This window comes from Narcine bancroftii, chromosome 1 (genome assembly GCF_036971445.1).
Source record: "Narcine bancroftii isolate sNarBan1 chromosome 1, sNarBan1.hap1, whole genome shotgun sequence".
NCBI classification, from domain to species: domain Eukaryota; kingdom Metazoa; phylum Chordata; class Chondrichthyes; order Torpediniformes; family Narcinidae; genus Narcine; species Narcine bancroftii.
The window spans coordinates 485,137,935-485,162,789 of record NC_091469.1 but is presented as its reverse complement, the minus strand read 5'-3'; the positions used below and the strand labels follow the sequence as shown (position 1 = coordinate 485,162,789).

Sequence of the window (24,855 nt, the reverse complement as noted above, 5' to 3'; positions counted from 1 at the left end):
TCTATGACTAGAAATGCAGGTAGGTTAGAGAAAGATGTAAAAACAAGAGGCTTGTTGTAAAGGGTGATTTTAATGTCTCCAATATTAACTGGGACTTGCTCAGGCTCAGATGAGGCAGAATTAGTTGGATTTTTTTCAGAGTCCAAGCTGAACAAGGGCTATCCAGCACCTGAGAAATGGGACGGGTCAGGTGCGGGTTTCAGTGGGAGAGCGTTTGAAGAATAGAGATCACAATACCTTCAGGTGGTTATGGATAACATCAAATCTGGACAATAATGGGGGAAAAAAACTAAACTGGAGGATGGCAAATCACCACAGTCGTCTTTTTTTAAAACTTAAGACATACAGCACGGTAACAGGCCCTTCCAGCCCATGAGCCCCTGCTGCCAAATTACACCCTACAGGGTGAGCATACGAACTCCTCCCAGTCAGCACCAGATTCAAACCTGGGTTGCTGGCACGGTGACAATCTTGCACTGACCCTGCCATCCTCTACTAGTACCACAGCCCTAGGCAGGAGGTAGGGAGAGTAGACGGGGAGTGGCGATATGGGAGCTGTTTAATGGACAGCTGATTAAAATCCAGGAGTGAGACACGGAATTCTGCAGCAGTTTTGATTGTAGTCAAAACACAGAAATGGTGGAGGTACTCCAGCATCCATTGGAGGTAAAGCTATATGTAACTGATTTGCAGGCCTGAACCCTTCATCTAGGTCTGAGTAAAAAGCAGGCAGGCTCCTGAATTAAAAATAGAAGGAAAGCTGAATGTAGGCGGGGAGGGATTGGACCAGGATGGACAAAATGGAGTCTATTCTCACCTTTCCTGTTATCCAACCCAATTCACAGCTTTTGGATATTGGTCTGGACCCCTCCCCTTCTTATTCTTCCTTCCTTCTCTCTAATTAAGGACGCTTGCCTGCTTTTTGCTCATCCGTTGAAAAAGGACTGAGTGATATATCTTTACCTCCCATGGGACGCTGCGTGACCGGCTGAGTTCCTCCGGCTTTTACCAGTTCGGTGGGGCAGGAGTATCTGGAAACAATAGGTCTACCGGGACAACTGGGGTGTGGATCTTGGGAAGGAGGTGGAACCAGGCAATGCGGGATTGGGAGGAAGGAGGTGGAAACGATGAAGTTGGAGATGATTGGAAGTGATAAATTCAGAGACAGGCGTAAATCACAAAATTCTGCGGACACCGTGGTTGAAGTCAAAACACAGCGTGCCGGAGAAGCTTAGCAGGTCAAACAGGGTCCTTTATGTAGCAGATACATAACTGATGTTTCGGGTTTGAGCCCTTCATCAAGGTACGAGAAAAAGCCGGCAGGCATCCGAACAAAAGAGTAGGAGGGGAGGAAGGGGGGTGTGGCAAAGGCAGGAGATGATAGGTAGAGGGGACAGCAGCAATGATGACTGAGTGGATGGGTGGGTAGAGGAACTGGAATGACAGGAAAGGGGGGAGGAGAAAGAAAAGACGAGCAGGTTTAATGGAAAGCAGTGAAGTCCATGTTGATGCCATCTGGCTGGAGGTTGCCCAGACGGAAACTAAGGTGTTGTTCCTCCAATATACGGGTAGTCAGGATGGGACAGTACACAAGGCCATGGACAGACATGCGAGTGTGGGAGTGTGATTCGGAATTGAAATGGTTGGCCACTGGGAGGTCACTGTTGCTGTGAACGGAGAGAAGGTGCTGAGTGAAATGATCTCCCAGTCTGTGACCGGTCTCTCCAATGTAGATAAGGCCATAGAGGGAGCACCAAATGCAGTTAACAAGTCCTCTGGATGTTCAAGTGAAGTGTTGTTTCATTTGAAAGGCCTGTTCAGAGACAGTGCGTGAGATGGTGGTTTGACGAGTTTTGGTGGGGTCCTGTTGGAGGGGGTAAGTTAGAGGAGGGGGACTGAGAGTTCAGGGCTGACATATTTTGGTGAGGGAGGAAGCCACCCCCATTGAAATGTAAACCTTGCCCTTGGTCGAGGTTACTGTACAGGGACAGGGGAAGTCATGGTGTTATATAACGTGGAAACTGGCCCTTCAGCCCAAACCATCTGTGCCGGCCAAGATTCCTCCTTGAGCTAGCTCCTTCATGGGGACTACAAGGCTGGTCGGCAAGGGGAACTATCTAAAAGTCAACAGGAGAGGCAGTGGGCCATTGTGTGGAAAAGACTCGCCTTTCACAGAAAGAGGGGGGACAGTGTGCAAGGGACTGGACAGAATTTTGGATGCAGACACGCGAACGCGGCTTATCCATCCTTTTGCATTTAGAGTAAAACCCCTGGTATCTGTCACCTATGGGGATTGGTAGATGCCGGATAAGTGAAAATTCTGGTTGCTTGAGATTGCTTGTGGCAGGCCAATTTTAAACACATTTTTTTAACTATTTATTTTCTATGTTTTTTTTGATCGGATGCTTGAATTCCAGATAACAGGAGTTTTACTGTATTATTTATTTTGGTCTCAACATATTTTGCTAGTTATACTATTGTAGTTGGTGTACCTTGGGTACCCGTGTGGCTGCAGCAAGTAAGAATGTTGGTGGATCTGTACATTGAACTTATGGATATGACACTCGTCGTCTTCTCTGTTCCCTCTCCACAGATACCCTGGAATGTTCCCATCCATTGTTTGTCCTTTTTCCAGTGTGCATTGGCCGGGGGTGGGATTCCTAACAGTGTTTTTCAAAACAGTGGTTGAACCAGAAACAGGAAGAAGGCCGCTCCCACCCCCCGCCCCCCCATGGAGAAGGAGAAGCAGAGGAGACGACCCCACAGGATGGTGACCAGAGAGGGGCTCAGCGGCTGAGTGGGACCGCACAGGCCGTGGGTGACTTGCGGTCGGGGGACCCGCACGGGGCTGCTGGGGACTGGCTCACAGGAACCAGGTATCGGAGCCGGCGTTCAACGGGACGCTGAGGGCAAGAAGGCCTCCTGTCGGTGTTGGAGGTTTGGGCCTGGAGCTCGGGTTGGAGAGGCTGCGGGAGCGCTGGAGGCGAATCCACGGACATGACCAATGACAGGGGGCCGCCGGGCAATGCTCATGACGCCTCTTTGTCTGCCTAACGTATTACATTTTTAATGTATTATTACACGACAATAAAAGGAACTTTGAAACTTCACCCCGGGTGCCGAGACTGGAACAACCACAAGATTTCCATCAGAAGTGCTTAAAACAACTAGTCTTTAAACAGCCACATCAAATGACTCGGATCGTCCTGAGCTAAAGGCACTATATGGAAATTAGCTCTACAAATTGCTGAGTCCAGAATCAGCTGACAACACATCCTGCTAGAGGCTCTCTTCAGAGAGCTATCACCTCCCTCTCTCACTTCTCATCTTCTGCCCTCCCTCCTGTGGGCCTGTGCTCCTCCCCACCATTTTATTCGTGTGCCTGCCTGCATTTTGATCATACGTTGATGAAGGGCTCAGGCCCACAATGTTGGGCTATTGTGACGCGCTGCGGTAGCAGCAAGCAGACACCAAACACTGTACTATGGGCTTTATGCCTGCTAAAAGATTGTACACACCAGTTTCAGCTGTGGTGGCTCCCGAGTGACTGGCTCAGGAAGGGCCGGCTCAGGCTTATATTCGGGTCGGCTGATTGACAGCCGGCCAGGTGGAGTCAGCCCCCAGGTGGTCCTTCTGCAGGTACAGAGATCGCCCCCTGCAGTAGGCTAGTGGTCGTATCTTTGCTGCATAGAGAATGTTGCGTAACCTGCTGAGCTTCTTCAGCAATTTTCTGTGTAAAACTGCAGCATCTCCAGAGTTTCTTGTTTAACTAATTTCACACAGGGAAGTGGCAGGAATGTGGAACAGGCTGTCAGGGGAGACCGTGACGGGGGAAGTGACTGAAAAGCTTAAAAGACATGCGAGCAGGCACGTGGATCGGAAAGGTTTCGAGGGATATTGGCCGAGACAAGCAGTGGGGTCGCACAGATAAGTAACCTGGTTGGTACATGAAAATGTACAGAGAATGGGAGTCTATTAGGAGTTTGTACGCTCTCTCCGTGTCTGTAGGGAGTTTGTGCGTGTCTGCGTGGGTTTTCCCCGGGTGCTCCAGTTTCCTCCCACCGTTCAAAATGTACCGGGGATTATACGTCAATCGAGTATAAGTTGGGTGTCACGGGCTCGTGGGCCAAAGGGGCCTGCTACCGTGCTGTATGACTAAATTTGAAAAGAAAAATTAGAGAAGAACAGAGAGATTGAAAAGAGAACATAGAACATTCCAGCCCTTCAGCCCTTGATGTTGTGCTGACCTATGTAAACCACAACAATCTACTCCAGTAGTTCTCAACCTTTTTCTTTCCACTCACATCCCACTTTAAGTAATCCCTGTGCCATCGGTGCTCTGTGATTAGTAAGGAATTGCTTAGGGTGGGATGTGAGTGGGAGGGGAAGGTTGAGAATCACTGCTCTAGACCCGATTGTTACTGAAATATTTTGCTTGAGAAAAATTGTCATTGGCCTATTTCCTTTGGAGTTCTGAAACCGTGCACATAATGAGTCAATGAGGGACGATTAAAACAGTGGTTTTAAAACTTTTTCTTTCCACTCGCATCCTTTACTAATCACAGAGCACTTATGGCATAGGGATTACTTAATGTGCTATGTGAGTGGAAAGAAAAAGTTTGAAAACGACTGGACCCTTTCCCACCTCCCACCCATAACCCTCTATTTTGCTTACATTAATATGCCTAACTAAGGGTCCCTATTGTATCAGCCTCCACCACCACTCCTGGCAATGCATTCCAGGCACCCATCACTCTTTGTATATATAAAATAAAATCTATATCTATTGTCTCCCCTAAACTTTCCTCCACTCACTTTAAGTAGATGTCCTCTTCAAGTATGTCTCCAGATCCTTGATGACAATGGGATGGATCAATACAGTGGGTATAAAGGCATGCAATGCTTCATGAGGCAAGGCGCAGAATATAAGAGCTGAGATGTTATGCTCAAACTGTATAAAACCCTTGTTTAGCTTGCTGTCACCCAGTGTCATTCCCCTCACCCACCTACAGATGCCCATCACCCACACAATCCGACCACTGAGTTCCTTATCCCTTTGCCAAATCATTCCCATCGGTCCGTCATCCCTCCCTTTCCCCTCATCACCTGACCGCTGAGTTTCCCAAGCATTTCCTGATTTTTATTTCAGACGCAGCATCTGCACGGTATTTTGGTTTTCAAGGGGCTATAGAAATGCAGCCCTTTTGTTTTTGAAAGCAAGCTTTATTGTCGGCTTCTAGCCACCTGCCCTAAAGAGTAGAGCACAGACCCAGGCCCTTCAGCCTATGATGTGTACACCGGTCGCCATGCGGAAGTTAAGCCACTAACTCTCCTGTCGGAACGATGCCAATCCCTCCACTCCCTGCTGAGGGTGACCAACTCCTTGTGGCCCAGTTCCCACAAACAAACCTTCCTGACTGGCACTGAGAGAAGCAGCTGGATCAATGGCTCGGGGCAGGCAGAGGTACGTCAGCTCACCTTGAAAGCGTAATTCTTGATGACATTGATGACATCCTGGAAAAGGATCTTGGAGGTGAAGGTGTGGCCGTGATAAATCACTGGCTCTCCATTCTTTCCATCCCAACAGTCCAGCTCCACACAGCGGCAGCCTCTAGTCAGCGCACTGTTGATGAGATACAATGCTCCATCATTGTATCCAAATGGAAGTAGCTAATATACGCCCGTGCTCCTCCCCCTGCTCTCTCTCCCCAGCCTTCTAATTCAGGCACCTGCCTGCTTTTTACTCACACCTTGAAGAAGGGCTCAGGCCCGAAACGTCGGTTATATATCTTTACCTCCTGCAGACGCTGTGAGACCTGTCGAGTTCTGTGTTTTTACTCCAATCTCAGCGTCTGCAGACTTTCGAGTTTCACATCATGTCTCTGCTGCTCCTTTGGCTGACAAAAGAAACAGGAGCAGGAGTCGGCCATCCAGCCCATTGAGCCATGGCTGATCTGGCCACGGCCTCAGCTCCATCTACCTTCCCCATAATTCCCCGGCTTGCCCAAAATCTACCCATCTGCAATTTAAATATAGTTGGACCAGCCCCTTCTACCTCCTGGGGCAGCGAATTCCACAGATTCACGACTCTCTGGGAGAAGCTGTTCTTCCTCATCTCCATCCTAAATCTACTCCCCTGAATTTTGAGGCCGTGTCCCCTAGTTCACCTGCCAGTGGAATCAACTTTCCAGCCTCTTATCGATCCTTTTTGTAGTTCTATATGCTTCTCTCACAAGAACATGAGAAACAGGAGTGGGAGTCGGCCCTCTGGCCCATCGAACCTGCTTCGCCATTCAACGAGATTGTGGCTGATCTGGCCGTGGACTCAGTTCCATCTATCTGCCTGTTCCCTGCGTACCCTTAATTATCCACTGTGCAAAGACCTGTCTCTTCCCAGGTGACTGAATCTCTCCTCACAAGCTAATCCCCTCATCTGCAGAGCCTTCTGCCAGTATATCTTTTCTCAAGGACACTTCACAGCCCCTGAACTCAGTCCCCCAATGAACGAAGCCTATGGGCCTTCTTAATTGTCCTAGCAAACTATGTAGCGACCTTGAGAGATGTGTGGATTTGGAACCCCCCCCCACTCTGTTTTTCTACACTTGTTAAGCCTGTTGCTCCTACTCCTGCCCCCTCCTCCCTTCTCTCCTCCTCCCTTCAACCCCCATCGTTTTATCCAGGGGAGGCCTGCCTGTGTTTGCTTGTGAAGGGCCCAGTCCGAAACCAGGCCTGGATGAACCATTAAGCGAAATAAGCAAGTGCTTAAGGAAGGGGGCACCACGGAGTCTTTTTCAGGGCCAGATTCACCATGGTGCAGCTGAACTTTGGCTGAACAAAAAGGCCCCACCCCCACAATAAATGAAAAATATATATTTAATACAGTTGTGGGGCATGGCCTGGAAGAGGGTTTTCCTGGACTACAGAAAGATTTGGACTGTTTGGAAAAGTGGGCTGAAAGGTGGCAGATGGAGTTTAATGTAGATGAGTGGGAGGAATAACCAAATAGGATGTATGCAGTGAAAGGGAGGGCATTGAGGAATGCTGAGGAACGGAGGGATCTTGGAATAACGGTTCAGTGTTCCTTGAAGGTAGATTCCCATGTAGATAGGGTGGTGAAGAAGGCTTTTGGTATGCAAGCCTTTATAAATCATAGCATAGAATTTAGGAGCTGGGAGGTGATGTTGAGTCTGTTTAAGACTTTGGTGAGGCCAAGTTTGGGGTATTGTGTGCAGTTCTGGTCTACATATTATAGGAAGGATATAAATAAGGTTGAGAGGGTGCAGAGAAGGTTTAGAAAAATGTTGCTTGGATTGCAGTATCTTGAATACGGAGAAAGATTGAGTAGAATGGAACTTTATTAGTTGGAGTGTAGAAGGTTGAGAGGGGGTTTGATAGCGGTATTTAAAATTATGAAGGGGATAGAGTAGATGTGAATAGGCTCTTTCCCCTGAGAGTAGGGGAGATTGGTACAAGGGGTCATAAGTTAAGGGTTACGGGGCAGAACTTTAGGAGTTATACAAGAGGAAGCTTCTTCACTCAGAGAGTGGTGGCTGAGTGGAATGATCTACCAGAAGAGGTAGTTGTGGCAGGGTCAGTTCTGTCGTTTAAGAGGAGGTTGGATGAGTACATGGATGTGAGGGGGTTGGAGGGTTATGGGCAAGGGAGTGGGTAGGTGGAACTAGAGGAGTTTCCCGTAAATTGGAGCGGACTAGAAGGGGCGATATGGGCCTGGTTCCGTGCTGTAAACTGTTCTATGGTTATATGGTTATTATTTCACATTCAGCACTTGTCAGTTAGAAAATGGAGAGGTTGAGGGGGAACAATCATTGGGCTATGCTTAGGGCGCCAGTAGGCCTTAATCCGGCCCTGTCCGAAACGTTGCTTCCCCATTACTTCCTCTGGTTGCTGCATGACCTGCTGTGTTTCTCCAGTACGGGTGTGCATTATGCTTGACCCCAGCATCCGCAGACTTCCCTCCCTTCGATAGGTACCTGATGTAGGCTTCGGTGCTGCTGGGCCCCTCCAACTGGTCCTTGGTCAGGTAGGTGTTGTGAGAGGAAGAAATGTAGTACTGGTTGAGAGGTTTGGTCATGTCTTGGTAAACCTTGCTGTGCTCTGGGTTGAAAATGGCGCCTTCGGGTGACATCAGGAAGAACAGAAAGCCATCCTTGGTCATCAACAAATTGTGTTTCGCTAACAACGAAATAAACTTTTGTTATTCCCAATTTCCAAACCAGATGGCATCATATCAGGAGAACCCCCCCACCTCCTCTCCCACCCCAAGTCTCTCTTTCTTTCCCCATCCCTCGCTTTCCCTCATCACTGACTTCTCCCCTCTCCCTCCCTGTCACCCACTCATTTCCTTCCTCTAGCTCCCCACCCCCTCTCAGCGAGCACCTTTCCTCTGTTCCCTGCCCCATCACTTGTTAGCTCTTTTCCTTTCATTTCGGGGGCAGCACGGTTGGTGTAGTGCAACTCCTTCACAGCACCAGCGATTGGAACCGGGGTTCAAATCCCGCGCTATCCATATGGAGTTTGTGTGCTCTCCCCGTGTCTGTGTGGGTTTTCCCCGAGGACTCCGGTTTCCTCCCACTGTTCAAAACATACCTGGTTATGGGTGTAATTGGGCAGCATGGGGCCCTTTAAAGGGCCTGTCAATATATAGGTTGGCACAACATCAACCCATCTCAAAGAGCCGAACATCATCGTGCCTTCCAAACCATGTGCCAGATTCCTCCATCACATTCCCAGGCCAGGCAAGACCCGTAAGAAGTTGGGCACAGTGGTACACATGAAGCAAGGAGTAGCCCTAGGACAGAAGGGCCTGTACTGTACTATGGTGTTCTCTGCTCTTCCCCTTCCCACAGGGACTCACCTATCACTCGTAGGCCTGTGCCCTTCCCCTTCCATTCACCCCCTTCCTCTTTCCCTCCCTGCAAAAGCCCTTCTTTCTCAGACTTGCCCGATCTTTTGACATGTCTGAAGGAGGGGGTCAGAGCTTAATAATTGAGGGCCAATTGCCTTCTGTGGACGCTTCGTGACCTGCTGAGACCCTTCAGCAGTGAAACCGTCTGCAGACTCTGCGATTGCGGGGAAAATGCAGAACTCAGCAGGTCTCGCAGCGTCCATAGGAGGTAAAGATAAATTACCAATGCTTCAGGCCTGAGCCCTTCGTCATGGGATGATCAAATAACAGGCAGTATGAAAAGGCTGGAGGAGGAGGGAAGGAAGGGCAGGGGGACGAGCACAGTCCAACAGGCAAAAGGCGATAATTGGACAAGGACAGGAGAGCAGGAGAGGAAGGGTGAGAAACACTTCTGAGTGTTGTACACAGTCCTTGGGATAAGCCCTGGAGGGAGGGGAAGCCACCTCCCTGGAACTGACCTGCAGCCTCCAGGAGTTGAAGAGGTTGGATGGTATCCAGAAGGACCGTGGTGTCCTTGTACGCCCTAAGCTAATGTGCAGAGAGCAGTCTATGCCTGTTTTACTACAATTCAGGTAACGGAAATTCTCCCTTATAAACCTTGCCATTTAATGCTGAAATATTGTATGTGGATTAGAAATCTGCTCACAGGGAATTTTTTGTGTGAGATGAAGTAACTAAATCCATCATGCCCAAAGTGGGTGCTGCCTTCCCCCTGGGGGCGGTGGAAAGATCCACCGTGGGCGGTAAGGAAAATGGGGGGAGTCCAAATGGTTTTCAGGAAATTCAGCCTTCAATGCTCATTGTATGCAATCCATCAGGCGAGGAAGGGGTTGGGGGGTGACTGCCTGGGATGGTGACGGCAGGGTATGGTGACTGATGGGACGGTGATGGCCTGGGATGGTGACTGGCTGGGATGGTAGCGGTGGGGGACGGTGACTAGATGGGACAGTGACTGACTGGGATGGTGACTGGCTGGGACGGTGACTGGCTGGGATGGTGACTAGATGGGACAGTGACTGGCTGGGACAGTGATTGGATGGGATGGTGACTGACTGGGACGGTGACGGCAGGGGATGGTGACTGGCTGGGATAGTGACAGCAGGGGATGTGACTGGCTGGGACGGTGACTGGATGGGATGGTGACTGGCTGGGATGGTGATGGCGGGGGATGGTGAATGGCTAGGACAGTGACTGGCTGGGATGGTGACAGCGGGGGACGGTGACTGGCTGGGATGATAACGGCGGGGGTTAGTGACTGACTGGGACTGTGACTGGATGGGATAGTGACTGACTGGGATGGTGATGGTGGGGGATGGTGACTGGATGGGGGACAGTGACTGGCTGACTTGGGACTGCTCGGGACAGTGACTCCCTGGGACAGTGATAGCCCATGTTAGATTAGTTGTTATTTCAAATTTGCAGTAGACCTAATATGAAGAAAGAAATATGTGTTTATTGTGTGTGTGTGTGTGGGTGTTTGTGTGTGTGGGTGTGTGTGTGTGGGTGTGTGTGTGTGGGTGTGTGTGTGTGTATGTGTGTGAGGGTTTGTGTGGGTGTGTGGATAGGTCTGGGTGTGTTTGTATGTGTGGGAGTGTGTGTGTGTGGGTGTGTGTGTGTGGGTGTGTATGTGTGAGATGTGTGTGTGCGTGGGTATGTGTATGTGTGGATTTGTGTGCGTGTGTGTCCCCGCATGTGGGGGTGTGTGTGCATGGGTGTGCGTGTGTGTGTGTGTGTGTGTGTGTGTGTGTGTGTAGGTGTGAATGTGTGTGTGCGTCTGGGTGTGGGGGAGGTGCTAGGGATGTGGCCTGGGAGGCAATGGGGCTGCAGCCTTAAAAAGTTTGGGAACCACTGAATTAAATGAACACAAAATGTGAAAGAAAAGCAGCAGATTTTGCTGCTTTTAGTCAGAGGTTAGCGTTTGGGAAAACCGTGCTGGGGACAGGAACACACCCCTCTGCAGTGTGCTGGTGTACTGGAATTAAGAAGGAGAATGGCAGGTTTTCCTGCTTTGAAAGAATTTGAGAACATGTGTGGAAAGGGCTTGCTTCAATGAATAAATCGCTGGGGAAGCAGCAGGGATAATTGCAGCTTGGTCTCCATACCCAAGGTGGAATAGACTTCTTTTTTAATTTAGACAAACAGCTCGATAACAGGCCTTTCCGACCCACGTGCCCGTGCTGCCCAGTTACACCCACGTGACCAATTAACCTACCAACCCCCTACATCACTGGAACATGGGAGGAAATTGGAGCACCTGGAGAAACCCATGCAGGTGTTGGGAAGAACTCCAGCTTCGAAGCTGTGTCGCTGGAGCTGTAACAGCATTGTATTAACCCCGACACTAACCGTGAAATCCCAAGATGTGTGAGAACACCCACCGACAGGTTCAAAACCAAATTCTTCTCCGCAGCCATAAGGCTCCTGAATGAACCCTTCATGGGAAGCCACAGTTAACGTAGCAGTTAGCGCAACACTGTTACAGCGCCAGGGACCAGAGTTCAAAACCCGTGCTGTCTGTGAGGAGTTTGTACGTTCTCCCCATGTCTGCATGGGGTTTCCTCTGGGGGCACTGGTTTCCTCCCACCGTTTGAACATACCGTGGGGAGGTGTAAGTTAATTGGGTGTAGATTGGGTGGCATGGGCTCGAGGGCTGGAAAGGCCTGTTACCGTGCTGTACACCTAAATTTTTAAAAAACCCAGTGACCTCCTTTCATGTGTCTGAAATGATCTTTCACTGAAACCTTCTCACAGTTCCAGGTACAATGTGATGATCAACTTGAACGCAAAACAGCAGGCAAACAGGGAGAGGTTTACAAATGGCCATTTATTGGCGGGGAAATATATTGCAGTGGGTGGAGAAAAATATTGTCAATCACTCAGCTCTCCTTTCCCAATTGGCTGAGGGAAGCAAGGGCACACGAGGATAGAGGTGTGACGCAACCTATGGCCTCAGTATGAGGCGAGGGCATTTCAAGGTGAAAGGTCGTGCCCTTTGGGAGTGTCCAACCAGACTGGGCGAGCCCACTTCAACTCCTGTTTGCGGCCTACCTTCCTCGTTCACTTCGTAGCTCTTGATGAGCTTCGCTGCGTACTCCTGGGTCACATTCTCCCTCTGCTCCTTCCTCAGGAATTCAGTCAGCTTCTCCACATTCATCAGATGGTCCTTGTTGCTGTAGGCCTCAAAGATGGTGGTGATCTCCTCGCGCTCCGTCAGCAGCTTGTAGAATTCCTCGACCTCCTTCCCTTGGATAGTGCCATCTTTCGTCCGGTCGCACTTCTGTGGAAGGGACGGAAGGCAAAAGAGAGGAGTGAGGGAAGGCTCGAAGAATAGCTTCCTCCGGAGGTTGAGGAGGGCAAGGCTACCAGCCCCCATCTTGACAACATTTTACAGAAGAACAATTAAGAGGGTCCTGTCCGGCTGCATCAATGTTTGGGTCAGTGGCTGCAAACCACTGGACTGGACGTCAATACAGAAGATCATCAAAATGGCCGAGAAGATCACTGGGGTCCACCGGGAACGTTGCTTAAATAGGGCTCAAGGAATTATTGAGGGCCCTTTCCATCCAGTTGACCCACTATCATCAGGAAGGAGGTACAGGAGCATCAAATTCAGGACTGCCAGGCTGGCATTAAGGAATGGTATCCTGTACTTCTTAAAAATTACACTTAAAATGCAGGGAACTTGAGGGGGATTTGAGAGGGTTTTGAGATGGAGTTGTTCACCCAGAGGGTGGTATGTGGAACACACTGTCAGGGAGAGTGATAGCTCACAAAGTCAGTGGGCCATGAGCTGGGGATGCTCAGCTCGAATATGTTGGGCCAAATGGCCTACTTCCATGCTGTATAACTGTGATTTATTATTGGCTCAGAAAAGAGCAATTCTATCAGTCCCAATCCCAGTCCCATCTTCTCCTGTATCCCGCCAGCTCCTGAAGCAAAGTAAAGCTTTGGCCCGCAATGTTGTACCGGCCAACTCCGCAACAATCTAACGCTTCCCTCCCTCACACCCATAACCCTCTATTTGTCCTTATATCCACATAACAATCTCAGAGCCTTTTCAATGCCCCCAAGGTTGTTGGTGGTCAGCAGTGATTCAATGGGCAGAAAGGCCTGCTTCTCTGCTGTATCCAGACCTATAGCTCATCAAGATATCCTGGAGAGGTCTTGAAGATTAAATTCTTTCTCCCTCACCTTAAATCTCTTTAAAGGGGGGACCTTTCATTTTAAATTTAAATTTAGACATACAGCACAAAGTTCACAAGCCCAAATACACCAACTGACCTCCAAACCCCGTCTATTTTTGGAACGTGGGAGGGAACTGGAGCACCCGGCAGATACAAACTCCTGACAGGATTTGAACCTGGGTCGCTGGTACTGTGATAGTTGACTGTTTTTTAAACAGTCAACGAGTTCAGAAATCAGAGGTGCAGGGGAACTTGGGAATCCTTGTGCACGGTTAACCTGCAGGTAGAGTCGGTGAAAAGGAAGGCAATTGCAATGCTCATATTCGTTTCGAGAGGGAGAGAATATAAAAGCAGGGGTGTAATGTTGAGATTGTTGAGGCTTTACAGGCAGTGGTCAGACCTCATGAAGTACTGTGAGCAGTGTTGCACTCCTTATCTAAGGAAGGATGTGTCGGCATTGGGGAGGCTCCAGAGGAGGTTCGGGAGTATAATCCCTGCATTGAAACAGTTTTCATACGAGGACGTTTGAAGGCTCTGAGATTGGACTAACTGGAGTTTAGAAAAATGAGACGGGATCTCACTGAAACCTACCAAATATTGAAAGGCCTGGATAAAGTGGGGAGGATGTTTCCTGTGGTGGGGAGAGTCTGGGACCAGAGGACATAGCCTCAGAATACAAAAATGTCCCTTTAGAACAGAGATGAGGAGGAATTTCTTTACCCAGAGGAGGGTTGATTTATGTAATTCATTGAGGATATGTAAAATGGAGGGAGATAAGTCCTTGATCAGGAAGAGGGTCCGATAGCTCAGTGGTGAGAGCACTGGTCTTGTAAACCGGGGGTTGCAAATTCGTTCCTCGCTGATCTCTGTGAGGGGTGCTGGACAAAGTGGTGACTCTCTGTCTACCTTACGGTAGACAAAGTTAAAGAATTTCATGTATGTTACATTCTAAATGTAGTAACATGTTCCAATAATGGAGCCTTATACCTTAATATGGATCTGATGCTGTCAGTAAGGTCAGTATTCTCCCTGTGTCGGCTTTCCTCCTACCCTTCAAAATGTTTGTGGGGGTGGCAGGGAGGTGGTTTAGGTTAATTGAGTGTAATTGGCCAAAATGGCCTGTTACCGTGCCATATGCCTAAAATAAATAGGCAAATAGCACGTCTGAATAAAGACCAAAGGACATTGGAACAGAAACAGGCCATTCAGCCCATTGAGTCATTTAATAATGAGCTGATCCATTTTCCCACTCAGCCCCACTGCCTACATCTTTGATGCCCTGGCTAATCAAGAACCCATCAATCTCTGCCTTAAATACACCCAATGACCTGCCCTCCGCAACCACCTGTGGCAACAAATTCCACAGATTCACCACCCTCTGGTTGTAGAAATTCCTCCACATGTCTGTTCCAAGCAGATGCCCTTCAATCCTGAAGTTGTCCCCTCTTGTCCTGGACTCTCCCACCGCGGGAAACTACCTTTCTACGGCTACTCTGTAACATTTGAAATGTTTCAATAAGAACCCCCTCTCATTCTCCTCAAATCCAATGAGTACAGGCAAGAACCGTCAAACGCTCCTCCCCTTTCATTCCTGGAATCGTTATCCTTGTGAACCTCCTCTAAAGCCTTTCCAACGCCAGCACGTTCTTTCTTAAATGAGGAGTGCAAAACTGCTTTCAATACTGTGACCACCCACCTCATCCAAGCCCCTTATTTTATACAGTGCTACAAGGTCACCCCTCTCCCTCCTGCGATCTATTTGGTCGGGGTCAGTCGTCTTCCAAGGGACGGAAACCCTGAGAAGGTCCGGTACTGTACCTTGAACAGCTCCTTTGCATACATGTGATCCACCTCGATGTTCATCATCTTCATAAAGTGTTTCACTTCATCCAAAGTCATTTTATTGTCTTTGTCGACGTCGGCCTTTTGGAGATAAATTTGGAACCATCTGCGGAGCGATGTAAGGAAAGAACTCAAATAGTGGGACACTGTCCCAGCCACCCTCGAGCAGGAGATTCAGAGGACCGCTGGCAACCTGCTGAACTTCCCGACCATGTGTCAATAAAACCATAGAACATTACAGCACAGAAAACAGGCCCTTCTAGTTCGTGCCAAATTATTATTCTGCCCAGTCCCACTGACCTGCACCCAGTCCATATCCCTCCATACCCCTCCCATCCATGTACCTGTCCAAGATGTTCTTAACTGTTGAAATTGAGCCTGCATTCACCACTTCAGCTGGCAACTCCTCAATTCACACTCTCTGTGTGAAGAAATTCCCCCTAAACTTTTCACCTTTAACCTATGTCCTCTGGTTTGTATCTCACCCACCCTCAGTGGAAAAAGCTTATCTACATTTACTCTGTCTGTCCCCCTCATAATCTTAAATACCTCTATCAAATCTCCCCTCATTCTTCTGCACTCCAGGGAATAAAGTCCTAACCTGTTTAACCCTTCCCTGTAGCTCAGTTCCTCAAGTCCAGGCAACATCCTAGTAAATCTTCTCTGCCCTCTTTCTATCTTATTGATATCTTTCCTGTAGTTCAGTGACCAAACCTGTGCACAATTCTCCAAATTTGGCCTCACCAATGTCTTGCACAACTTTACCATAACATCCCAACTCAATACTTTGATTTATGAAGGCCAATCTGCCAAAAACTTTCTTTACAACCCAATCCACTTTCAGAGAATTATATATCTGTATTCCCAGGTCCCTCTGTTCTACCGCACTCCTCAGTGCCATTTTCCACTGTGTATATCCTTTCTTGGAATGCATCTCCTCACACTTGTCTGCATTAAATTCCATCCGCCATTTTTCAGCCCATGTTTCCAGCTGGTCCAGATCCCTCTGCAAGGTTTGTAAACCTTCTTCGCTGTCCACAACGCCTCCAATCTTAGTGTCATCTGCAAACTTGCTGATCCAATTTACCATATTTATTATCATCCAGATCATTGGTATGCATTGGTCCCAGTACCGATCCCTGAGGCACACCACTCGTCACAGGCCGCCAGTCGGACAAGCAATCATCCACCACTACTCTGTGGCTTCTCCCGTCTAGCCATTGTCGAATCCAGTTCACTACTTCACCATGAATACCTGGTGCCTGAACCTTCCTGTCTAACCTCCCATGTGGGATCTCACTAAAGTCCATGTAGACAACATCCACAGCCTTTCCTTCATCAACTTTCCTGGTAACTTCCTCGAAAAACTCTACAAGATTGGTTAAACACGGCCTACCATGCACAAAGCCATGTTGACTATCTCTAATCAGTATCCAAATAATTGTATATTCGATCTCTTAGAACACCTTCCAGTAATTTACCTGCTACTGACGTTAGGCTCACCTGCCTATAATTTCCAGGATTACTTTTGGAGCCTTTTTTAAACAATGTGAGCTACCCTCCAATCCTTCGGCACCACACCCGTGGCTAATGACCTTTTAAATATTTCCCCTGCGATTTCTACACCAGCCTCCCTCAAGGTCTGAGGGAATAGAGTAAAGGAAAAACCATCTGAAGCGTTACCCTGTTTCTGCAGTGCTTGTCTCAGCAGCATACTGAGGAAGTGAAGTGTTGGGATACCCCAAACACGGCTAGAACTCACAGCTGACAGAACAGGGCAGCACAGTATTGGCCCTTGGGATAAAACATGAAAGTCTGCAGACACCGTGGATTGAAATAAAAGCACAACACTGGAGAAACTCAGCAGGTCAGTGTCCTTTATGTAGCAAAGATAATGATACACAACCAACATTCTAGGCTTGAGCCCTTCATCAAGGTATGGACAAAATGTAGGGAGGCGCCCAAAAATAATGGCGAGGGAGGGAAGGGGCAAGGGAGCAGCACGGTCCCACAGGCAGGTAGATAAGGGAGGGAGGGCACACCGGCAAACAGGGAGAGGGAGGATGGAGCAGGAAGGGGGTGGAGAGTTGGAGGAAAGAAGACAAAAGGATGGGGAAGAGAGGGAGAACGGAGAATGGGCTTGCAGAACCGGGAGAAGTCGATGTTGATGCCATTCGGCTGGAGGGTGCCCAGAGGGAAATTTAGGTGTTGCTCCTCCAATTTACAGGTGGTCTCGGTTTGATGGTGTACGAGGCCCTGGACAGACATGTCAGCGCGGGAGCGAGGCACGGAGTTGAAATGTCGGCCAATAGGAGGTCCCTGTTGCTGATGCAAATGATGTGACATGGATGTGTCATGTCTGCCATGCCCTCATGTACTGTCCACATTAGTGACTGGGATCTCCCGGTGGCCAATCATTTCAATTCTGTAAACCTAACTGCATAAGTATCCCCTCCCTCAGTCTCTCTTTCCCTATCCCTCCACATCCCCTCCATCTTCGCTTCCCTTTTCTATCAGAGACTGACCCTCTCCCCCTCCTCCCATCACTTCATCTTCTTTCTACTCTTACACCAGTATCATATCTCTTAGAACCAGCGGACACTACAGCACAAATAAAGGCCCTTCGGCCCATCTATCCCTTGCCTAGTCCCACCGACCTGCACCCGGGACATACCCACTCCCATCCATGGACCTGTCCAACTTTTTTTTAAATGTCAAAATCGAGCCCACATTCACCACTCTCTGCGTGAAGAAGTTCCCCCGAATGTTCCACGTAAACATCTCATCCTGTGCCCTTAACCCATGACCTCTAGCTCTTGTCTCACCCAACTTCAGCGGAATAACAAGTTTTTTCTGAGGAAACTTGCGCTCCTCCACCTTCCCCTTCCTCCTTCCTTTCCTCCCCACCTTTTCATTCCACCTGTTTCTCCTGATGCCCAAGGATTCAGGGCCCGAGATGTTGGTTACCTTTTACTACTGATGAATGTTGTGTGACTGACTGAGTTTCTCCATCACGCTTTTGCATTGCACTACAATCGAATCCTTCCCACCTCACAGCCAAAGCCGTCTATTTCCCTTACACCCAAGTGCCTCTCTAAGAGTCTAAGAGGGTGAGTCAGGGTGGGACAATCAAGAGGAAGTTGCAGAATATGCTGTTATTCATCCCTGCCTGAGACCAAGGCCAGATCTCTGTGGCCTGTTCCCACGGATGTGTTATCTCCTCTCTCCAGCCATTGCAGAGAATTATCAGGTCTCACTGGCTCACTGTTCCTGACAGTAATCATGGGAAGATGTATGGAACAGGCTGATCATGTCTTAAGAAGCAAAGTCGACAGAGCTCGGGCTTCTCTCTTTGGCGTGACAAAGGATGAGCGATTACTTAATTGAGGTGTAAAAGGGGCTTAGACAGGGTGGCTCTAAAGTCTGTCATAACCAAAGGGTGATCGCGGGGACGAGCTCCCGCTGCTACACAAAGGCTCTTCATGGCGTGTGTCTCAAACAGCCTCTGAGAATCACTGCTCTGGACCCGATTATAACTGAAATATTTTGCTTGAGAAAAATGATCATTGGCCCATTTTCTTTGGAGTAGTGAAACCATGCACATAACGAGTCAATGAGGGACGATTAAAACAGTGGCTTTCAAACGTTTTCTTTCCACTCGCAGACCACCCTTACTAATTACAGAGCACCTTTGGCATAGGGGTTACTTAAGGTGGTCAGTGAGTGGAAAGAAAACATTTGAAAACCACTGGTTTGCACACTTTACCGATGATGTGGTATACTTTGCACAAGTCGATAAAAAAATCAGTCGACACCCGAGTAGCTGACCACTGGTCTAGGGCAGAAATTGCACTGAGAGGTGAGTTTATGTCCCTGCTGTCCTTGTCATAGTGTCCCAAGGGCAGGGCATGGACAGCTTGGGTCCATGGAAACGGGTCCTTTAGCCCAACCTGTCCATGACTATCTGAGCTAGTCACACTTAGTGGAAAAAAATGGCGGACTGCTGGAGCTCTGTGACAGCAGCACTGACGTTGGTGTGGACACAGGGAAAGTGAGGAGCGGAGACACACCCCTCCCCTGCAGGGTCCAACCTCCCAGCTCTGTACAGGCTTCAATCACTAAAGGAGTCCATGGTGGTTTATTTTAAAATCCTGCGACCACGGGGTCTGGGGCCAGGATGGCGGTTTCTGTGTTTGGCAGTGGCCTCGGGGTGGGTGGCAGTTTGCAGATTCTGGGGAAACGGGAGCAGGCGACCAAAAAAAAATCAGGGAGATTTTCTCCCATTTGAGAAGGAGAAGCAGAGGAAATAACCCATGGGACAGTGAACACGGCACCGGACTGCTGAGGGGCTCTGCAGCTGAAGAACATAATAGGCAGCTGCTGGCGACTTGGGTAGAGGAACCCACACGGATTGCAGGCTCCTGGTGACTGTGGTCAAGGGACTCACTCACGAGCAGGTTGCAGGCTGGTGGAGCCTGGCTAAAGACTGACTGAAGGGGTACCAGACATCAGCACTAGGATGTGAGAGGGCGTCGAAGGTGCTGACCGGGACCTGATCATGTCAGATCTTCGGATCTGGAGTTTGTGTTGCTGGTTTTAATATGGATCCTGTTGGGCTGTGGAGGCTGCAGGAGCACTCGAAGCAAATTCACGGACACTCAGTGACTCTGGGCTTTTGCGCTGATGGTGAATCTTTGTCTGCTTTACGGAAGATCAAAGGTAATTTTGTGTAATATTACATTTTCCCTTTTATTACATGACAATAGAAGAATCTTGAAGTAAAACCACACTGGAGAAACTCAGCTGGTCAAATAGTGTCCTTTATACAGCAAAGATAAAGAGACATAACCAACGTTTCGGGCTTGAGCCCTTCATCAATGTACCTTGAAGAAGAAAACAAGATTGTTTTGAATCTGGTAAATTTATTACTTTTCAACGAATGAAGGAAAGGTTTTAATGTTCCAAGTGATACTTTCTTTTCGTTATTATCAAGTTACAGTTTTGATAAATTAGGTCAAAATTTAAGATGGCCTAGACAGAATTATTAATTACTAAGGGTGGTGTAAATAAATTTATTTCCAAAATGTATAAATTACTTCAAAGGAAAGCTCCTAAGGGAGGTATTCATAAATCCAGATTGCGATGGGAAATTGATTAGATGGGAAGATAAATGAGAATGACTGGAAACAGCTATGTAAAGATAGTTTGGTGAAGATTATTAATGTAAGATATAGGTTGGTTCAATATAATTTTTTACATCAATTATATTTAACTCCACAAAAATTAAAAAGATTTAATTCAACAATATCAGATTTAAGCTTTAGCCGAGAAGTGGGTTCATTTTTTCATTCGAGGAACATAGGAACAGGAGGAGGCCAAAAATGGCCCATCGGGCCTGCTCCGCCATTCAATACGATCATGGCTGATCTAATTTATGACCTAACTCTACCTACCTGCCTAATTCTTCTATCATGTAAAAATTTATCTAACCGAATTTTAAATATGTTTAATGAGGCAGCCTCAACCACTTCCCTGGTTAGAGAATTCCAAACATTCACTACTCTCTGGGGAAAACTATTTTTCCTCATCTCTGTCCTAAATCTACTCCCCCGAATCTTGAGACTGTGTCCTCTCGTTTTAGTTTCCCCGGCCAGCTCAAAAAACCTTCCTACATCTATCCTATCCATACCCTTCATAATCCTCTATGTTTCTATAAGATCTCCTCTCATTCTTCTGAACTCGAGCGAATACAATCCTAGACGATTTAATCTTTCATCATAAGTCAACCCCCTCATCCCAGGGATCAACCTAGTAAACCTCCTCTGGACCATCTCCAAAGCCAGTATATCCTTCCTCAAATATGGAGACCAGAACTGGACACAGTACTCCAGGTGCGGTCTCACCAGTACCTTATACAGTTGCAACATTACCTCCCTACTCCTGAATTCAATTCCTCCAGCGATGAAGGCCAACATTCCATTTGCCTTCTTAATAACCTGCTGCACCTGCAACCTAACTTTTTGCGATTCATGCACAAGCCCTCCCAAGTCCCTCTGCACAACAGCATGTTGTAGTTTTTCACCCTTTAAATAATATTCAGCTCTTTTATTTTTCTTGCCAAAGTGGATCACCTCACACTTACTAACATTGTTCTCCATCTGCCAGACCTTTGCCCACTCATCCAGCTTAACTCTATCCCTCTGCAGACTCTCCACATCCTCATTACAATTTGCTCTTCCACTCAATTTGGTGTCATCCGCCAACTTGGCGACACCACATTTTGTCCCCTCCTCCAAGTCATCAATGTAAATGATGAACAGTTGTGGGCCTAACACTGACCCCTGCGGCACCCCACTTACCACTCTCTGCCAACCTGAAAAACTCCCACTTATCCCGACTCTCTGCCTCCTGTCAGACAACCAATTTTCAATCCAGGCCAATAGACTTCCCCGGACTCCACTTTCCTGTAACTTACTGGGAAGTCTCTTGTGCGGCATCTTATCAAACGCTTTCTGGAAATCCAAATATACAACATCAACCTGTTCCCCTCTATCCACCGCACCCATTATATCCTCAAAGAATCCTAACAAGTTTGTCAAACAAGATCTTCCCTTTCTAAAACCATGCTGCATCTGCCTGATTGAACCCTTACGTTCCAAAAGTTTCACTATTTCATCTTTAATGACGGCTTCATGCATTTTTCCAACCACAGACGTTAAGCTAATTGGCCGATAATTTCCAGTCTTCTGCCTACATCCCTTCTTAAAAAGTGGCGTGACATTTGCTGTCTTCCAGTCTGCCGGGACCTGCCCAGAATCCAAGGAAATTTGGTCTATGACCACCAATGCATCAACTCTAACTTCTGTCATTTCCTTCAAAACCCTTGGATGCATATCATCAGGACCAGGTGATTTGTCTGGCTTTAGTCCCATTAGTTTCTCCATCACTACTTCCTTTGTAACAACTATTTTATCAAGGCCCACCCCAACATTCGCATCCTTAACTCCGCACTTGGGCGTGCTAGACGTGTCTTCCACCGTGAAGACTGACACAAAATATTTGTTTAATGCCTCGGCCATTTCCTCATTTTTTGCTACCAGTTTTCCTTTCTCATCCTCCAAAGGTCCTATGTTAACTCTGGCCACTCTCTTCCGTTTTATATATTTATAAAATTTTTTGCTTTCTGTTTTTATATTTTGTGCCAATTTACTTTCATAATCCTTTTTCCCATTTCTTATTACCCGCTTTGTAACCCCTTGCTGTCTCTTAAAGTTTTCCAAATCTTCCAGTTTCCCACTGCTCTTTGCAGCTTTGTACACCTGCGCCTTAAAATTTATTCTCTCCTTTATTTCCTTTGTTAACCACGGTTGATTTTTCCCTCCCTTGCTGCCCTTTTTCCTGACCGGAATATATCTTTGTTGAGCATTACAAAATATTTATTTGAAAATCTTCCACTGTTCCTCAACTGTTTCATCAATGAGCCTGTGCTCCCAGTCCACTCTGCCCAATTCCTCCCTCATCACCCCTGTTGAAGCATAATATATTAGTTTTTGATCTAACTCTTTCCCCTTCCATCTGAATGAGAAATTCAATCGTACTATGATCGCTATTTCCCAGATGGTCTCTGGCAATTACATCATTTACTCTACCTGTCTCATTGCACAACACGAGATCCAGGAGAGCATTTTCTCTTGTGGGTTCCTTAACATGCTGCTCAAGAAAGCTATCGCGGATGCATTCTATGAAGTCCTCTTCCAGACTCCCACGACCAACTTGATTTTCCCAATCTATGTGGAAGTTAAAGTCCCCCATGATGACTGCCGTATCATTATTACATGCCTCACTTATCTCTCTATTTATTTCCTGTGCCACTAAACTATTGTTATATGGTGGGCGATAGATAACACCCACCAATAATTTTTTCTCTTTGTTGTTCTTTATCTCTACCCAAATGGACTCAACATTATGCTCTTTAGATCTTGTATCATCCCTCACTACTGCCTGGAGCTCATCTTTGATTAAGAGTTCAACTCCACCTCCCTTACCATCCTGTCTATCTCTTTGCACCACCTGATACCCTTGAAAGTTTAATTCCCATTTAGGGTCACCTTGTAGCCATGTTTCCGTGATGGCTACCCAATCATAGGCATGGGTACCGATTTGCGCCTCAAGTTCACTAACCTTATTTCTAATACTGTGGGCATTCAGATAAAGTGCCCTTATGCCCTTTGTCCTTTTAATATCTAGTGATTTCTGTAACCTTTTCTTTTGATTTTTCTGCCCACTATTTTTCTGTGTAATTTTCTTAACACCATCATTTACCCGAAAACTCACTGCACCATCTGATTTTTTACTTTCTCCTCCCAACATTACTTTTCCTGGCCATTACTTTATCTTCCCTACCCTTTTCCCTATCACTCTGGTTCCCATACCCCTGCCAAATTAGTTTAAACCTTGCCCCACTGCTGTACCAAACATACTTGCCAAAATGTTGACACCTTTTGGATTTAGGTGCAACCCATCCCTCTTGTAAAGATCATGCCTTCCCCAAAAGAGATCCCAATGATCCAAGAAGCCAAATCTTTGCCCTGGACACCAGCCCCTCAGCCACACGTTCATTTTCCTTATCTTTACATTCTTTTCATCACCTGCATTTGGAACAGGTAGTAATCCCGAGATCACCACCCTAGCGTTCCTGTCTTTCAGCTTTCGTCCCAGCTCACTGTAATCCCTTTTCATTACCTCCTCCCTTTTTTGTCAATGTCGTTTGTACCCACATGTATCAAGATATCAGGCTGCTCTTCCTCTCCTCTCAGAATATTTTGGACCCGATTTGTGATATCTCGTACCCTTGCACCAGGGAGGGTGGCACTAACTGGCAATTTTCTAATGTTAAACCTTTTTGGGTACAGGTGAAAATATTCTTGGAGAAAATATTAAAGGTAAAACTCATGCTTGACCCGATGTAACTTTTGAATTTTTATGATTAGTTTTACCTATTTCTAGGAAATATGTAGCCATCACTTGGAAATCAGATATAGATTTAGGAATGCAAAGGTGCCTTGCAGAGTTACAACCTTAAACATAGAAAATAGGTGCAGGAGTAGGCCATTTGGCCCGTCAAGCCTACACTGCCATTCATTTTAATCATGGCTGATTGTCTACTCAGTACCCAGTACCTGCCTTCTCCCCAGACCCCCTGATCCCCTGAACCACAAGGACCAAATCTAACTCCCTCTTAAATATAGATAAGGAACTGGCTTCAACCACTTCCATGGCAAAGAATTCCACAGATTCCCCACCCTCTGAGAATTTTTTTTCTCATTTCAGTCCTAAAAGACTTCCCCCCTTATCCTTAAACTGGTTTTCCCCAACATCAGGAACAACCTTCCTGCATCCAGCCTGTCTAATCCCTTAAGAATTTTATATATTTCTATAAGATCCCTCCCCTTCAATCTTCTAAATTCCAGCAAGTATAAGCCTAGTCGATCCAGCCTTTCTTCATATGTAAGTCCTGCCATCCCTGATGTCAATCCAGTGAATCTTCTCTGCACTCCCTCTATGGCAAGAATGTCTTTCCTCAGATAAGGTGGCCAAAACTGTACACAATACTCCAGGTGTGGTCTCACCAAGGCCCTGTGCAGCAGTAGAGCCTCTCTGCTCCTGTACTCGAATCCTCTTGCTGTGAATAACCACATACCATTCGTTTTCCTCCCTGCCTGCTGTACCTGAATGCCCACTTTCAATGACGGGTACACAGTGTCACCCAAGTCTCATTGCATCTTCCTTTTCCTAACCAGACACCATTTGGGTAATAATCTTCTCTCCTGTTCTTGCCTCCAAAGTGGATAACCTCACATTTATTCACATTATATTTAATCTGCCATGCCTTGGCCCACTCAC

General features: G+C 47.3%; 1 protein-coding gene across 9 annotated transcripts in view; it reads right to left on the bottom strand.

Annotated features, from left to right (window-relative positions):
- Positions 1-24,855, bottom strand: part of plcd1a (phospholipase C, delta 1a) — a 243,269-nt gene that overhangs the window by 31,572 nt on the left and 186,842 nt on the right. For all 9 annotated transcript variants that reach the window (XM_069914931.1, XM_069914936.1, XM_069914934.1 and 6 more), the window contains 4 exons: positions 14,929-15,058; positions 11,975-12,203; positions 7,992-8,193; positions 5,479-5,623 (listed from right to left, as the gene is read on the bottom strand). In XM_069914931.1, the coding sequence (XP_069771032.1) occupies positions 5,479-5,623; positions 7,992-8,193; positions 11,975-12,203; positions 14,929-15,058 (706 nt within the window). The remainder of the gene's footprint in view (positions 1-5,478; positions 5,624-7,991; positions 8,194-11,974; positions 12,204-14,928; positions 15,059-24,855) is intronic.